The sequence below is a fragment of the Melospiza georgiana genome, chromosome Z (genome assembly GCF_028018845.1).
Source record: "Melospiza georgiana isolate bMelGeo1 chromosome Z, bMelGeo1.pri, whole genome shotgun sequence".
NCBI lineage: Eukaryota > Metazoa > Chordata > Aves > Passeriformes > Passerellidae > Melospiza > Melospiza georgiana.
In genome coordinates this window covers 73,734,726-73,752,094 of record NC_080465.1, presented here as the reverse complement: position 1 = coordinate 73,752,094, position 17,369 = coordinate 73,734,726, and the positions used below count along the sequence as shown (strand labels likewise).

The 17,369-nt window shown below is 55.1% G+C and overlaps 2 protein-coding genes across 4 annotated transcripts in view; one reads left to right on the top strand and one right to left on the bottom strand.

Annotated features, from left to right (window-relative positions):
• The window catches only part of ATOSB (atos homolog B), a 38,670-nt gene that overhangs the window by 3,953 nt on the left and 17,348 nt on the right, over positions 1-17,369 (bottom strand). For 2 of the 3 annotated variants that reach the window (XM_058043673.1, XM_058043674.1), the window contains exons 2-5: positions 5,621-5,713; positions 4,838-5,024; positions 1,999-3,262; positions 184-242 (exon numbers count right to left, since the gene is read on the bottom strand). In XM_058043673.1, the coding sequence (XP_057899656.1) occupies positions 184-242; positions 1,999-3,096 (1,157 nt within the window). In that variant the 5' untranslated portion in view covers positions 3,097-3,262; positions 4,838-5,024; positions 5,621-5,713. Of the gene's footprint in view, positions 1-183; positions 243-1,998; positions 3,263-4,837; positions 5,025-5,620; positions 5,714-10,307; positions 10,527-17,369 lie in introns of those variants that run through there. The other variant, XM_058043675.1, reaches the window with a different exon arrangement.
• Positions 4,639-17,369, top strand: part of LOC131096260 (basic proline-rich protein-like) — a 30,236-nt gene continuing 17,505 nt past the window's right edge. Inside the window, exon 1 of the mRNA XM_058044578.1 lies at positions 4,639-4,736. Coding sequence (XP_057900561.1) covers positions 4,639-4,736 — 98 coding nt within the window. The remainder of the gene's footprint in view (positions 4,737-17,369) is intronic.

Below are 17,369 nucleotides of genomic sequence, written 5' to 3'. Positions count from 1 at the left end.
CCCAGGGGAAGAATAAACACCACCCCCGCCCCATCTGCAGTCCTATGGAGGGAAGATGTATGGGCCAGGGCAGGGCAGAGGACTCAACCCAAGGTGAACCTCCCACAGGGCTGCAGGGCACTGCGGTGGGCAGGTCCACACTGAGCCCCCAGGTCCATCCCACAGGGCTGCCAGCACACTCACGATTTGAGACGCAGCCCACTCTTCAGCCTCCTCCCGACCGCAGTGCAATCTGAAGAGCTCTGAGAGGACACGAAATAGAGAACCATATTAGGGCAGCAACCCCTGGGAGGTGCCATCGTCCCTGCCCCATATTCCCATGAGAGTCCCAGCAGATGGAACAGGCTCCTGTCCTTGAGCAGCCATCAGCAGCCTTTGGATGAGTGGCCAACAGGGCAGCAAAAGAAGTGCTCTGTCCTGCTGTCTGTCCACAGTCCAGGAGCAGGAATGTGAAGGAGTGAGAGCAGTGTCTGAAAACAAACTGCGCCCTTCTTCTCTCCCCGCCTTCACTCTCTCCATAACACTCTTAAATGTACAAAACTTATTATTATTCAACATAAACAGAATGAGACGATGGGGGATAAAAGCATCATTTAGTCAACCCAGGACAGGTGTCTGGTGGGAACATGGGGCTGCCCAAAACCTGAAGTGGCTCAGCTGGGAAAGAGAGTGTTGACACCCAAGAGTCACTGTTCCCTCTTTAGAAAGCAGGTCTCAGGAGCAGCCCCAGTGACAAGACACCTGTAGACAGAGCCATGCAACGATACCCCCTTGCACCTCCCAGGGACTGGTGACACCTACAAGGACACTTGCGGACCAGCCTCTGAAAAGTTCTGTCCCCTGGTGATTCATGCAAAGTCCTCAGCAGTGCCACCAGGCAGTGCCGCCCCTACTCACAGCTAGGATCCTACAGCTGTGGGGTGGGGGAGTTAAAGCCACAGTCACACTGCAGCCTCCTTTTAAAGATGTCCCTTTTTCAGGGGCTTTCCCTTCTGGAAGCCACACAAAGGGTAGCACAACACAAAGGGATGATGAAGCTGGCTGGCATGACCAGGCGGGAAAACCCAGGGAAGCTGCTGGAGGGCTTCACTCTGCAAGGACAGTGCTGGGGGCAGCTGGGCTGGGGGACAGTCATGAAAAAGGCACACAGCAACGGAGCTGTGTGCCATGGATGGTGTGACCCAGCTCCAGGCAGCAAGAAGCCAGGGTAGCTCTGACATCAGTTCTTGTGTGTCCCCACACCAAGGGATGCCCTAGAGAAGAAGAAGGTGCCAGGTTTGGCCTGAGCCTCCTGCAGCCTCAGCTGGCAGGACAGGGTGAGTGCAGGGGGCTGATAAGAAGGGCAGGGTAACAAAGGGAGAATTTGAGGCAGCTTCTGAGCTGCTAGGGAGGGTTGCAAACCTCACACGTCTGCCCCATTGCTGAGAGCTTGTGGCACCTTGAGGACATGCCACAGGGACCCCAAAAGGGCAGAAAAGCCAGTGGCATCTCTGCACACAGCACTGGGCTCCTTGGTCAAAGCATGTCCAGTCACACTGCCTGCCACTGGTCACTTGCTGTAATGGGCATCATGGCCAGGAGCTCAAGCCATCCCACACATCTGCCTTCCTCGTCACCAGGCAGGCAGAGGGCAGCCCTCTTTCCAATCTTGCTGGTATATCATGGCATAACATGAAGCCATCAGACACCAAAAGTGGCTTCATGACATGTGCAGCTCTCACTGCCATGGGGAGGTTGTCTCCTGCCCAATCAAGGCTCTCCAGGAGAAAAAGCCAGTTGCATGCAGAGGATCTAGTGACTGCAAGATGTCAAGAGCTGGTTAAAGCAGATCATGTGTGTCAGGGCTGACTGTCAGCTGCGGCCTTGCTCACACCCGTACTGCAGCTCACGGATAGCACAGGGCATGGTGCCACAGTGGACCACACTGCCCACAAGCACAGTCCTGAGTTCTGGGCATCCCCAGGCCATTCCCTGCTTTCCCCTAGGAGCAATGCTTACCTTGGCTGCAGGAAGCAGGTGATTCCAGAACGGAGCTCCCTTGGCATCAGTGCTGCGGCAGGCTGTGGGCACAGGATGGCATGGCAGGACCCTCTTCTTCCTTGCTGGTGGGGACAGGCTCTCATCCTCAGAGCAGGAGTCGGCCATAACCTCGCCAGCGGGCAGCAACTTCCTTTTGGCTGGGCAGGTGCTGCTGAGCTGGCTGCTCCCACAGGGTGTCATCTCCTGGGAGCTCAGGTTGCTGGGCTCGGGGCTGAGCGCTGTCTGTGGAACTGGGGACTCCCTGCACCCATTGGCCACTGCTGGCCCTTCTGCTTCTCCACAAGCCCTGCTGGTGTGAGCTGGGCTGCTCCCTGGCTTCTCTCTCTTCCCATCAGGGTCCAACTGGGTTGTTTGTGCAATACTGTGCAAATCAAGGTGAAGCACATTGTGGCCACTTGACAGCTCCCCATTCTCTCCATAGTCTATGGGCTGATCCCCTGATGAGACAGGGCAACTGTCTCTCATGTGCAAAGTACTGCAAGCAATGTGCTGGGGCCAGGAGGAGGAGGAGGAGGAGGAGGAGGAGGAGGAAGAGGAGAAGGAGACATCCTGTGACTTGTCCTCTCTGCTGGCCTTGGGGCTGTGGCTAGGGCTGCCCTCACAGCGGTGCTCCACCACCCGCAGCCCACTGTGGGAGAAGTGTTGGGCAGAGCCGCAAAGGGAGAGCTCCTCCACCAGCAGACCATCTTCAAAAGTATCATCATCATCCAGGGAAGGCTGCCCAGGGCCTCCATCCACCCCCCTGTCACCCCAGTGAGTTCGTTTGGGATCTCGTCCCCCCTCCAGAGTTCGCTGCTCGGGGTATCCCCTCTTGACCGCTGGCCGGGTGCCTGCCCGCTGCTCCGTGCTCTCAGAGGAGCTGGAGAGATGGGAGAAGATGGACACCTGGTAAACCTTCTGGCGCTTGATCTCTGTCTCATTGTAGCCCATGAGGATGCTGCGGTGCGTGCAGCACTGCGAGGAAGGCTCCAAGGGTGTCTCCCCCCTGGGCCGGGACAGGCTGGGCTCCGTGCTGCGCTCCGGGGGCAGAGGCGTCTCTGTGTGGATGTGCCGCATGGAGCCTCACTTGCTGGGACTCCGAGCGGAGCCCATGCAGCAGCAGGAAGGGGACTGTAAAGTGCCACAGGTCAGGGTGCCAAGGGCAGAGGGTGGAAGGTGGGCCTCCTCTCACTCAGGATTTCTGTGTGAGCCCTCTACTATGAGGTGCTCTGCAGCACAGCATCTGGAAAAAAAGAGAGCAGAGGGATGAGGATCAGCCCTGGATCTCCATCCTCATCCAGGCTTCCAGCTGCAAGGGACCCACTGGGACATGGCTCCTCACACAGCCCACTTGAATCTCCCTCTCCAGGGACAGGAAGAGGAACTTAGCTGATGTGCCTTTCTGGGAAACCCTTAGGCATCACTCAGCTGCAGGTTCAGCACACACTTCCTGGCTTGGGCGACAAGAGAAGTCTCCAGACAGGCAGGAGACAACTGTGGACAAGTCTGGACAGGTGGGGAGGAAGAGGCCTGCCCTCTGCCAGGGACACGCTTGTGCTGTTGTGGAGCACAGGAGTCAGGCAGGTCAGACCAGTCCCAGGGGCTCAGGCCTGTAATCACCCCTTTGGGCAACAGCAGCAACATCTCCCAGTGCTGGCCAAGACGTCCTGCCCTGGCCACGTGCAATGAATGAGGCAGGGCTGGTGCCAGCCCCACAGAAGGGACAGGAACCTGTACAACATCCCTGTTACCTCTGCCAACTTGGACCAGCTTGGAGCTCAATCAGCAGCTGGGAGATAGCAGGGTCACCATCCACCCACTCCTGCCAGCTCCAAGGGCCTGCCATTCTCTGTGCAGCATGGTGACTCACTTCTGATTTTCAGTCCAGTTTGAGAGCTGTGAGAATCCTGTCTATATGTTGGTTGGTTTCAGGCACGAAAAATACTGAAATGGCTGCAAGAGCTGAGGAGATGCAGGAAAAGTCACCAGCAGACTGAGGACAAACTGCCCGTGCCTGGCAGCTCTGTCTTTTGCCTGTCTTTGCAGCTGTGCCTGATCTTGTGGAGTAAGGGCTTAGGGCCAAGTGAGCTATAGGGAAATTTGTTCTCCAAGTGGATCAAGGCTATGTGGAGAATGAGCCTGCATATGCTATTTTGACCCTGCTGGGATATGGATGTGAAAATGGCAGGCCAAGGTGCTTGAGACGAGGGACTCTGTGTAAAAGGAGTGATAAAAGGTATAACCATGCACCAGGATATGCTGGGGACTGACTGGCTGGAAAGCAGCACAATAAAAAAGGCCTTGGGGGTCCTGGTGGGTGCCATGTTGACCATGAGCCAGCAATGTGCCCTTGCAGCAAAGAAAAACAATAGTGCACCAGGCACAGGATTAACAGCAGGTTGAGCAAACTGATCCTCCCTCTTCACTCAGTGCTGGTGAGGCCACATCTGAGAGAGTGCAAAACAGGGACACTAAAAAATTAAGGGAATAGAGCATCTGTCCCTATGAGACCTGGGACTGCTCAGGCTGGAGAACAGAAGGCTCTTATCTAGATATCTCATCTAGATATCTAGATAAGAGGTTCCCTCTGAATATCAGAAAACACGGTTTTGTTTAACCATGACCAAGCATAACCAGTTACCTAGAGACGTTGCGGAATCTTCATCCTTGGAGATATCCACAAGCAATCAGGACAAAGTCCTGGGCAATGGCTCTAGGTGGGGCTGGTCCAGATAACCTGCACGTGTTTCGACCAACCTCAACCCCTCTGTGTAGCCCCAGCAGCGCAGCCCATCCCGGCTGCCCCCACAGTTCTCACCCCTGCTTGTCTCTGGATCAGCCTCCCTGCCCCGCAGCAGGCGGTTCTTGGCACAGCTGGCTGCAGACGCCTGCCAGTCAGGCTGCCCCCAGAAGCGGCGTGGCTGCCGTGGAATGGCTCCCACCATCACGGTGTGCCTCCGAACCTCTGCAACGTCCTCTCCAGCTCTTCAGGGTCCACAGTGGCTCTGAGGGGAAGGAAAGGGGGAGATGCAGGGCTGGGGTGATTCAGATGCTTCCTGGGAGAAGGGCAGGAGGGTGCTTCCTGTCTGCAGGGTCACGCAGGCAGGGAAGGCAGCATCTGGGCTCAGCCTTTCCCAGCCTCCCAAATCAAAGGCCACATACATCTCAGTCACCTCCAGGCAGTGCTAACACATTGATTTCTATTTAAACCACAAATATTTTAAGCTAAGCTGTGAACTCTCATACCTGGCTTGATTTTACATCCCTTTTGCATGCCTTCCTGTATGAAACCCTGTGCATAGGAACAGATTCCTCTTTCTTTCTGGCGACCATTTCATGCCTTGCTTTCCAAGACACTGCAGCAACCTCTGGGCCTCCAGCTAGCTCCTGGTCTCATGTTCACCTCCTCCCCCTTCCACCCACAGCACAGGATACTTTCTGGCCCTACAGATAAGCAGAAGAGCTTGGAATCGTTTTCTTCCAATATGAGATGCCTGTCAGGGAAGGCAGAAATGAGGAGCCTGACAGCCCTAAGCCATAATCGCCCCACCAGTTTTCCCCAGCACAAAGACAGCAATCCTTTCATGTGCACAGCACTCACCTGTTCAGATGTGCCCTTGATGCACAACAGAGATTTGCAGATGCAACACAGCTCCCCTGTGGTCATAATCCACGGGCACTGCAGCTTTGATGCCTGGAAGAGGGTGTGGAGAAGAGTCAGCTGAAGCAGCAGCTCATGGTGCAACACCTTCAGAGTGTGCAGGAGCCCTTGAGCACCTCCACCCTCAGCACCTCTGTGGCAGACAGCTCATGGACTTCACCAGCCCAGGCACCTCCAGGTAAAGGAGGAAATCATCCCTATGCATAGGGACTATGCCCTCCCCACCTCCCTCCTATGCATCCCTCAAATGGGGACTCAGTGCAGCACCCATCCAGTGGGAAGTCCCTGTCTGGGCAGTGAGTACTGCTCTGAAGGCTGGAAACAGCAGGACCAGGGGCCAGGCAGATGAACAAAAACCCCAAATGGATGCTCAGAGGCAGCAACACTCAAGTGCAATCCCCTTCTGGCCTCCTGGTCTGGCAAAATCTGCATCCCTGCAACTTGAACGTGGGAAGCCAGCATCAGCTGTGCTCACTCCCTGACCTCACCTGCCTCAGAAAACAGGCTGTTCTTTCACTACATTTCCAATAAGATTTGTAATTACACACTGTCATGACCAGTCTCTGAGAGCTGGACAGCTCAAAAGCCACCACCACTGCTGGGGAAGGGCACTGCCAGCAACCAGCCAGAACAGGACCTGTTGAGATACAGCTGCATCTAAGGAGCACTTGCAGCATAACAAACCACGGGTCTAAAACCTCAACAAAAGCTTTTTGCAAAGACCAGCTCCTCCTGGCACCCCATGAGGTCTGCACCAAAGTAGGTAGGAAAGCAAGTGAATGCCCTCAGTTGTGGGCGGATGCTGAAGTGGTAACATGCTGGGCTCTGCCTGCCTGGAAGGTTGCTGTGTCCCTCCTCCCTCCCTGAGGGAGCATTGTGCCATGACTTGTGTGGCACTATCAACCAATGGGAAGCAAAATCAGCAACCAACAGCAAGAATCAGCTTGGTGCAGCGGAAGAAAGAGTGTGTCCATGCCAGAACAAACACACAGTTTCACCTGTGTCCTTTCATTCTCTTCCCCATGTCCCACTGAAGTCACAGCCATTTTCTCCCTGGCAACCGCTGCCTTTCAGTAGAATGGATGTATAAGGACAGACTGACCTGCTAGCACCACAAATCCCTCCCAGCTGAGCTCTCAACACCAGTCATCAGGTGCTGCCAGCACCAGCCACTAAAACAAGGAGCTGCACCACCTTTTGCCGAGCCCAGGTACTGTTGTTTGAAGCATCATGCTAGAGAGTGTCAGCCCCACGCCAGGAACAGGAAAGTATCACCCAAAGTGTCTCCAAGTACACCCTAAGATCTCCTTGAACATCCTCTGTGAGGAATGCACAACAGCCTGGATGGGCATCAGCTGGGGCACAGCTCTGCTTCTCACCCTCCTCGAGGTGCAAGGGGCTGTATCCCAGGGAAGATCTCCCAGGGCAGTCCCTCCCTGCTGAGAGCCCATCCAGCTCACAGTAGAGCTCAGCCTCTGACAGCACCAGGGGAGCCCACCACCTCCCCAGAGAACAGAACCTGGGACCATGGCCTCCTGCACTCCAAGCAGGCACACGGAGAAAGCACCTGGTCACCTCTGCCTTCTCCTGTCCTTGAGCCAGGCATTGCCGGAGCCCTGACTCTGGCCACATGGATGGGACAGAGCCAGGCCCAGGGTTTCACCAGCTCAGCTGAACGGCACAGGTACCATCTCTGAGGACATGGCACATGGGGCTCCATGTGCCCATACCAAGGGTTTGGCCCCTCCTAAGCCCACATGATGCTGATTTTTTTTTTTTTTTTTTTTGACAGTGTTTCAGTCCATACTGGTGCTCTAAGATAGGACTCAAAGAGCTTTGCTTCTTAAGGGAAGCCCGCTCAGAGCTCTTCCACTCTCTGCCCTGCTCCTGCCAAGCCCCCTCATTGCTCAGAGAACAGGCAGGGCCTCATGCTTTTGCCAATATCTCCAGCACCTGGATCTGGAGCTATGCCAGGCACAGCTTTCCTCTATTTCTTTGCCTGGGGAAGGGCAAGACGCTTCAACACCCAAGAAAAACCCAGTGCCAAATGACCTGCAGAGAGGGAGCGTGTCCCAGGCGCTGGGGCAGAAACCCTGTGTTCCTTGGGGACACCAAGCCACCAGAGCCTGATGTGGAATAACACAGCCAGGACTGGTGGGCTTGGGTCAGGGACTTGGCTTACCTGCTGGTTCCATTCCTATTAGCACATCCAGGGGGAAACCAGGATTAACAGACCATGGTCTCAGTCTGGAGGCAACAGAGCAGGATGGCGAGTGAGGATGGGTTCCTGGCTCGGCAGTGCAGCAGCGGTACCACATGCCGGGCTGCAGCCTGCAAAAGGATCTGATGCTGTTCGAGCTGTACTGTGCCAGCCAGAGAGGAAGCAGGATGAGTGTGGACAAGAAGCTTTGACCTGGGCACTGCTGCCTGGGACAGAACACCAGCATGGTGGCTGGCAGGGTCAAGAGGGGTCTTTGCAGAATTTAGACCACAAAAAACCCCAAACCAATGCCTAAGTCACTTTTGCTGCCTTTCTCCTGTTTCCTCTCATGGGAAAAGAGACACTGGTGGCCTCACTCGGGGTGAAACAGGAACCACACAGCCAGGAAGGAGAAGGGCCACCATTAGAAGAGGGCAAATAATCATCCTCAGAACAAGCAGAGTACAAGGCAAGAGAAGAGGCAACAGAAACTGCTGGAAACAGACAGCCTGGAGGATAAATCATAACTCTATTGGTCCTATCTGAACCCAAGGAGAAGGAAGGAAATCTAAGCAGTGAGAGCACAAACCCAGGAGCTCCCTGGCACAGGCTAAGAGCAGTGCTTGTGACATGCCAGCAGGCAGAAAGTTTCCGTCACAACCCTGAAGGATGGCAGCACTAACAGCAATGCTGCCACCAGAGAAGGGTTCCTGCACAGTCTGACAGACCAGGCATCTCACCATCAGGAGAGAGACAGACGTGTGAGCTGGGGACTACCTCCAGCACTGTAGCAGAGGTGGCAATCCCAGGGAGAAGCTAACAAGATGCTAGAGGAGCAAACTGTGCCTGAAGGGAAAAATGACCACTGGCCATGGCTCTGGCACTATCCTGAAATTCAGGCTGGGGAGGAAGGAGCTGACACTTGGTGAAAACAAGAGAAAAAGAAGGAGAGGGAGGGGGAATGGATTCAGAGGGAGGGAGCTTCCTTGCCCCACTGCAAGGGCAAGTGCTGCTCTTGAGGGTCCTCAGGAGGCCTCCTGCCATGCCAGATTTATGCAGCTGCAGAGCCTTGTTCAGTGTTAGCCCCTGCTAGGAATGGAGAGGAAGCCCGAGCACAGAGAAGAAGGATGGGGCAAGAGGTATTGCCCATGTCACAAGTGCAAGCTCCTAGAAACCACCAGACAGATCTTTTACAGAGACAGAGACCCAACACCTCCTTGTGCCCACAGCACCGTGTCCCTGAGGTGCTGCTGCTCCCTCCCATCCCTCGGGAGGTGGCACTGACAGGGTGCAGAAGCCCCCAGGAACAGAGCAGCCCTTTCTGCAGTGCATCTTGCTGGGGCTCCAAGCTGCAGCAACCTCCTCAAGGGCTGAGCTCTGCCCAGCAACATGCAGTGCCTGCCTAGCCCCAGCCCCACACTCAGGTGCCGCAGGGACTGAGCCCTTCCGCTCGGCCAAGTCGGGATAACACAATGAAAGCTCTCCTGGGAGCCCGGGGGAGCCGGAGCAGAGCTCCCAGCCCAGGGACTTACCCCTTCCCTCTGGTGCCCCTCGTCCTGGCACGGATCACCTCGGCACACCTTTCCCAGGTGCCTGGCTTGCACACGGCGATGCTGACAATAGCCTGCGGCTGGGAAGGGGGGTTTACAGGGTCTGCAGGCAGATCCCACTATGCGACAGCCACCTGTGTAAAGCTTTCCCCCACATCCAACTCCCTCCCCGCCAACCTCCCCTCCACGCACGGCTGCCCCTCTTCCCAGGAAAGCGCAGTCAAAGAATGAAAAGCAGCTTAAAATCCGGCAGGACAATCGGGCAGCTCTCCAAGGCCGGCAGCACCCCCTGCCCACCCAGCCCAGCAGGTTCAAACCTCTGCGATACAGCCCACGGCCGCCCAGCTCCAGTGTTCGACCGGGAGCCCAGGAAACCTGCAGCAGGCAGGGCAGGGAAATCCCATGCAGCAGCCGCTTACGGGGAGGACAGCCCAGGTTGAGGACAGACCTTTGTCTCTGCCTGCCTGTCTCGCTCGCTCGCTGCCGGAGGAGGAAGAGGGGGGCGGTGGGGGACAGCGAGCAAAGATAACACCCCTAGGAGGGATGTCACAGCCACGTTAATCACTTGGAATTCCAGCCAGCGCGCCGCAAATATGGGCAGCAAATGGAGATGCTCAAAGCTCTAAAATAATTGGATCCTTTCACAAGAGCCGAGCCCAGAATCCAGCACAGGAATTCAGTCCCCGCTGGAAGTCGAGAGATCAAATACATGGAGAGGCAGGCGCAGCACAAGGCAATCCTCAGCCACCGCTGTATCCAGCTCCATAGCCTTTGGCGCTGCTTTAATCTCAGGTGCCTTCCCAGCGGGAGCGAGGGAGAGCCACAGCGGAGAGCCCGAGTGCCCAGCTGAGGACCGGCCCCTTCCCATACAACTTACTCGACTTGTGGCAAGGTGCAGAAGCGCTGTCAATGCAAAAGAGGGTTTTGTGAGGGAGACCAGCTGCCTCGCAGCCTTGCTCGACCGGAGGAACGGTCCATGGGATGGAGACCTCTGAAGCTGCTGTTTGGCCTCCGCTGCCCTGCAGGGGATTTGCCCGGCCCGGCAGGATTCCCAGCCCGCATCACATTCCCGGCGAGACGCACACGCGGCACATGTAGGCTCCTGCTCGGCGCCTCAACGGCAATGAAAAGGCACAGAGGCTTCTGCCAGAAAACAAAGAGGCAGCGGCAGAGCTGGGGGTGGGGAAAACTCTCCGCTGCCCAAGAGGATCCCTGCAGAGGCAGCAGGATGCTGCTAGGCTCCACCGCAGCTATTCACCCCCGTTAGCCCGAGGTGGCACCTACTTCCCTGACACAGGGAGTCGAGGGTGGGCAAGCCTCTATTCCCCTCCCCGAGGCGGCACCCGGGTGAGAAGTGCTGGAGGACACAAGCCAGGCCCAGGACAACAGCTGTCCACAAGCAGCAAATTTCTCTGTGCTGGCTCCACATCATAAAAAGCCGTGCCTTTTCACCTCGGGGTAGCTGCTGCACAGGGAAGGGTGCAGCCAGCACTGCACCTGAAAGCTCTGGGGAGACCCATAGCATTGGACTTGGGGCAGCATAGTGGCCTCAGCAGTCACCTTGTGGCAAGAAGGAATGTGAAAGCAAGCCCCTGGCCACCCAGGCACTGGGACATGTCAGCCAGCTCCCTTCCAGACCTCCTGTCCCTCTTCAGGGGTGGTAGCCTGAGGAACAGGCCCAGGGGACCTCAGCCACTGATGACCCTGCAGACTGGCTGTTCCAGTCCAGAGCTTGGTGCTAGCTGAAACCAATGGAAAATTTTCCACCGTGTGATTACCCAGTCACATGCCTGTGCAGCCAGTCATAGAATGGCTTTGAGGAGGCAAGTGGATCTGGCCAAGGACAGGGACCAATTCTGGTCTGCACTGCATGATACCTGAGGTCTCTGGCCATGACCAAGGCACCAATGCACTGACACAGCTCAAGTTCAATAAGGATGTTTGTCCAAGGGACACATTCCGCAGACTCCGTCTGGATGAGGCCCTCACCATTCTAAGTGATCTACAAATTTTAGCACCAGGAGTCCCTTTTATCTGATCTCCCAAGAGGAGGAATAACACCCTGCAGTTGGTGTCTGCATCAGAAGCCCTGCAAACTGTATACTAACCTGTTTAACTCAACTCCAGTGGTAAGGCAATCACTTACAGTAACTCCCCTCCTGCCAGCTCCCTGTCCTGGGCTGTGCACCATGGGAAGCGTGACCTAGGGGTGCAGCCTGAACAGCCCAGCCCCTTTTCCAGCACTATTAGCTGGGTACAGAAACAGAAGCCTCTGACACAGAGCTTGGGTGGTAAGGTGATGTTTTGTAGGCTGGGAGAAGACAGCACAGAAATCAGCAGGTGATGGTAGCCCTGTTGCTCCCAGCTCTGCCATCTCCTCTCTTCTCCCTCTGTCACCACTGCATATATCTACAGGCATACAAAGCTTCCTTACCAAGCCACCTCCTTCTGTACCTGATGCCCTACAGCCATTCACACTGCCTAAACCCAGATGCACAACACTGCCCCTCCCCCACGGTAGCTGGGCTCTGTATCCCCACAAGTGTGCTCCTGCTTATTCCCACCTCACCATCAGACCCTATCCTGTTTCCACGAAGCCCCAAGCTAAGCCCCCAGCTCTCACCTGTGCTTCGCTGCCTCCTGACTGCTGCAGTTCACACCTTAGCTTACCCCAGGCCCCTCGCATTCCGACTGTCACACACCCACAGCCCCACCAGCCCAAGGCTCCTTGCACACTCTCCCCTGATGAGTCCCTGACACCCGACAGACCCACAGCACCATCACCTTTCTGTACCTCCCCAAACAGTCACCAGGCACCTCAGGGCAGTGGAGAAAGTCCCAGGGATGCTGAATTGCTCCGATCAGTTCCAGGTGTCAAAGATACAGGTTTGAAGAGGGAGTAGGCAGATGGCTTGCAGTGGGGAGGGCAGCAAGGATTGTGCACGGCAGCATTTGCCGCGTGGGAACTGCCCCTCCCCAGCACAAGCCCTCTTGCAATACACTTCCCTTTACTGTAAGAGCCCTCCAAGGGAGGTGCTTGAGCACAGGCACTTGGGCCTCCTGCTTAGTTACCAAGCTGCAGCCTGCAGATAAGGCTGCAGCAGCTGTGGGGACATTCAGCATCTTTTCCACTCTCTGTACTAGACATGTACGTGGCACAGGGGGAGGAGATACCACACACACACACATACACGGCTGTGCACACACACCCGACTCATTTCCAGCTGTAATTTAGAAAGGCTCAAGTCTAGCCCAGGCCAGAGTGATGACATGTGCTCCACAGGTATTTGGGCCATAAGGGTGAGGCTTTGTCCATCTTTGATTTTAAGAAGATTGACACAATCAGGGTTACTGCAGGGAAGGAGTATTTTCACCATGAATTGAATGTCCTGCACTTTGTCATAGGAAAGGAAAACCTCTCTTTCCTGTAGGACTGAAGGTGAAACACCCTAATGGACTATGGAAAAGGGTGACACAACTGTCATATAAACATTCACAATGTTGCCCATAATGAAGACAGCATGAGCAGAAGGCCCTAAGAAGGAAAACATGGGGTTATAAGAGGGACTGTAGATGTATCCATTTGAAGGGCAGCAGGAGACACGATCCAGCTCCTATTACACCCCATGAAACTGCAAACCTCCTGGTCCACAAGAGTGATCCACCCCTGGGGCCCCACAGACAGCAGAGGCGGCTAAGTCAAAAACATCTTCACCCTGGTGGTTGATCCATGCCCTGAGGACACAGACGTCCCTCTAGACCTGACCCTCCTAGGGAGACAAAGCCTTGAGAGACCTAAGAGTTCTCCATGGCCTACCAGAAACCAGCTCATCTCCTGCCACACAGCATTTGCTCCTAAAGCTGGGAATAGACCTCAGGGATCTCTTGGCCCAAACCACTAGACCCTGCTGTTCCTGATGTGCAGGAGGGTACTGTAACACGGATATCCAAGTAAAGCCAGCATGCCCAGAGCAGTATTGAGTTATGTGTGGACTGCCAAGGAAGGGAGAGCAGAGTGCACAGGGCGATGGCAGCTCAGTGTCAACAAGCCCAAGGGAAAGGCTGAAAGGAGCAACTTCAGAAGGGATCTGGGGACTAACACGGTTTTTGAAAATGTTCTAGACCTTGAAAACTCACATGAAGGGAGCTCAAACTCCCACCCAGCCTCTGCCAGATGAGAAAGCAGATGTAGCTACTGAGGCAGGTCAGCTTAACCCAGGCACCAAGGCTAAGGCAGACCCCTTTGTTCTGGTTCATTACTCTTGCAGACAGGATGGGTCAAACACTGTAAACACCCTCTGAACACTTACACACCAGACATGGGCTTCTGCAGCATCAGACACCAGGTCAAAGCTCAGAGACACAATAAATCACAGAGCAAAGTTGTTCCTGAAGACAGGGCTCATAAGACTGCCAGCAGCCAGCCTTGCAAAAGGACAGGATCAGGAAAAGAGCAGCCATGAGAATAAAAGGCTGGCAAAGAAACAGAAAATACTGGGAGCAAATAATTCTTTCCAGACGATCCTTTGGGCTCATCTCAGCATCCATCTGCTGAGGATGGTCAAGCAGCTGCAACCTTTAAAAAAGCTACCAAGTGACTTCCTTTCCAATCACCACTATCTCTGGGACAGGCACCATGGGGAAGATAAACTTTCCATCTGGAGGGCTGGAGGCCAGAATCCTCATGAGTCTTCCAAAAACACCAGCACCCCCCTGCACATCACAGCTCTGTGCTTCCAGCAGAGCAAGGAGGATGCTTTGCATCCTGTGCTTCACTGCCCACTGGCTTCTTGTGCTCATGTGGGAAGGAAATAATGCAGACTTGGAGAGAGATGGGTGCTCCAGCTAAGAGAAGCAGGGACAAGTGAATGAGCTGAGGATGAGGCAGTGCCTCCATCTCCCACCACTGCTAATACCACACAGATGAGTCCAAGTGAGAAGAAGACAGACAGAACAAGACCCTGAGCCCTCCATGTACCTCCAAGCTGGTCAATCCAATAGTCCATGAGATATGACATTGCCAAGCAACCTGAGAACTGCAGAACTGAGAAACAACAGTGGGAAGAGACCTCAGAGAGTTTGGGTCCAATTGTGTTAACAGCAGGGCCAAGTTCGAGCAAACTGCTTGGGGTTTGCCCATGCCAGGGGCTGAAAGTCACCAAGTGTGGAAACTGTCTCTCTTCTCTGGGCCCTACTCCAGTCAACTGCCTTGCAGGGAAATATTTTTCCTAATATCTAATTAGAATTTCCCTGGTGTGAAACTGCTTCTCTTCCTGCCCCTGGGCACTTCCCAAGAGAGCCAAGCTGCAAACCCATAGCTTGCAGCAGCAGTAAGAGCCTCCTTCACTGCCTGCCCTCCCCCAGGCTGCACAAGCCCACCACTCTCAGCCTCTGCCTGCTGCAGCACACAAGAAGCCAGGGCTCCAGCTCATTTCTGCAGAGTGCTGGAGCCTGCTGGGCTCCATCCTGCTCAGCCAAGGGTGCCACCAGGGAGGGTGGGAGGTACCTGCACTTGCCTACCTTGGGGATGGTGAAAAAAGAGACTCATCTCTGCCTGAGATCAGCAGAAGCTGCTTGTGTTCAAGTACCTGATCCTTGCTCTGGTTGGTAGCAATACCAGTGCCTGCTGCAACACACCTACATTATTCCATGACAGAATTCCCAAGTACGAGCTCCAAGAAGTTTGGTCCCAGACACAGAGAGCTTTGGTTGTGCTGCTGTAGCTCTGATACCAAGGCTCCCTCCACCATGCCCGTGAGGGACCTGTCGGCAGGAGTGATGAGCAGGACAATTAGGAGGCCAACTCAGCAGAGACCAGCTGTGCTAGATGGAAACCCAGCAGTCCAGAGCAGGTCCCTCGATGAGAGAAGCAGCCATCTGCAGACCTGGCAATACCCTCAAGGGTCTGCAGCAGAGCTCAGGCCACACAGTGGGTTTTGGAGCCAACAACCACCCATGTCCACAAATCTCCAGTGCATTATCTGCATCCCAGCTCTTCCTCCATGCTGTCTTCACTCAATCCAGAGCTATTTGTTTATCATTCTCAGCCCCAACAAGTATCATTCATTTTGCCATACTTCATCTGCTCTCTCAGACCATTGGGCAGGATCTGGCCAGTACAGAGATGTGCTCGGCTTGCCTAGGGCTGGCTGGACACCCCACTGCCTGCATGGGGATGAAGATTCACTGGAGGCAGGCATCCCTGGTGCCTGCACTCCCTTGCAGTGCTCCTCTTTGGGAAAGACTCAGCACCAAAGATGCCCCAAGCCTTTCCAGGACAGCAATATACCCCCAGCTGGAGTTCAGCATGTAGCTAAGATCCTGGCCTGCTCCCAAGGCACAGGCATTGCCTTTGCCTGCTAAGCCCTGTGGCTTTCCCAGTTCTCCTCTGGCAAGCTCAGCCCATCTCCCATGCACTCAGCATGAGCTGCCAGACCCTTGGGCTCCCTTAAAGCCCTGTCCTGCACAAGCACCTGCCTTCTCCTTCCCACTGACTCATTCCCCTGTGATTCACCCCTCCTGACTAACCCATCTCTGCCACAGCCCCATGCACGAAGGGAGTGAGTGTGAGTGTGTGTGTACGCAAAATAGGCAATTCTGGACACACACACAGACTCTGCAAGGCAGCAAACTGGTCAGGGAGCCTGGCCTGGCCATGCCAGAACCCTTGCCCCCACAGCACCCAAGAAGGGCAGGGGTGCCACCACTGGCTCAAGTCCATTGTGGGGAGAAGGGGCAGAGGCAGGCTGGGAGTGCTGCCAAGATAAGGAGCAATGCTAGGGAGGCCTTCCTCCAGGCTCTGAGGCTGCCTTCCAGGCAAACCCATTCCCTTTATCAGCCCAACCCTGCTGGCTGTGGGAGGGTTACCCAGCACTGCTACAGCTCAGATCCACAGGCAAGATGTCTGCCAGCTAAGCTGCCTTTGGGTACACCCAAACATGCTCCTCCAGGCTGTGCCTCTTCCTGGTTTTACTCTCCAAGGTAGCCAGATTCCTGGGAGACATAAAATTATTTCTTCTAAGCACGGCCACAGTCAGCTGTGCTAATGCTGCTGCGCACGCAGGGCCCAGTTCCACGCAGGCTTGGCCAGTTCCTGAGTGTGGGCAGTGCAAGTCACACACATGGTCTGGGTACACACAGATCCTCTGCAGGCTGCTGCTCTGACTGGCAATTCCCTGATGCTTGGGGCTGAGGCTCAAGCAGGCTTTGCCCCACATCCTTTCCCTCCTCTCTTTTCCACATGCTGGCCTGCTCCTGAGCCACACACATGCCTCCACCTGCTAAGGGCTGTCCTCCACCTTCCAAGGGCTGTCCAGGTCACCTCAGTCTCCTCAGAGGGACCAGAGCAGACAGAGATGACAAGAGGAAGATGGCACTGTGCAGCTGTGCCGAGCCCAGCAAGAGCTGTGGCACACCCAGGGGCTCAGCACCTCCATCTGTGTCTGAGCACAGGAGAGCTGTGCTGTGAGCATGAGATGCTGCTCCATGCAGCACACCCGGTCACAGACCTGCACCCCTGCCTGTCGGAGCTAGAGGATCCATCTCCTATCGGCTACAACAGAAAATTACTGGCATCACACAGGCTCTTCTCTCATTCTTTCCTCTCCACATCACACGGGTCACAGTCATGCACAGACAAGGGACTCTGGACCCTTCCTCCCAGGATCCCTTGGCCATCTGTAGCATTTTGCCTGCAGCCACACACAGGATACTTGGGGCAAGGTATACTGCAAAAGAACAAGTCAATCAAGCATTATGTCTTCAACAGGGTCATGAAGCCCCAGCTTAGAGAGAAAGCCCTGACACCCAGGAATTAAGGCCAAAGTAAATTATATTTTGGCCAGGGAGCCAGGGACAACACTTTGGGCTGGAATGTCACATATTAATAGGCACAAAGAATGATTTTCTGCCAAAGCTCAGGATTGTATACCAGAACTGC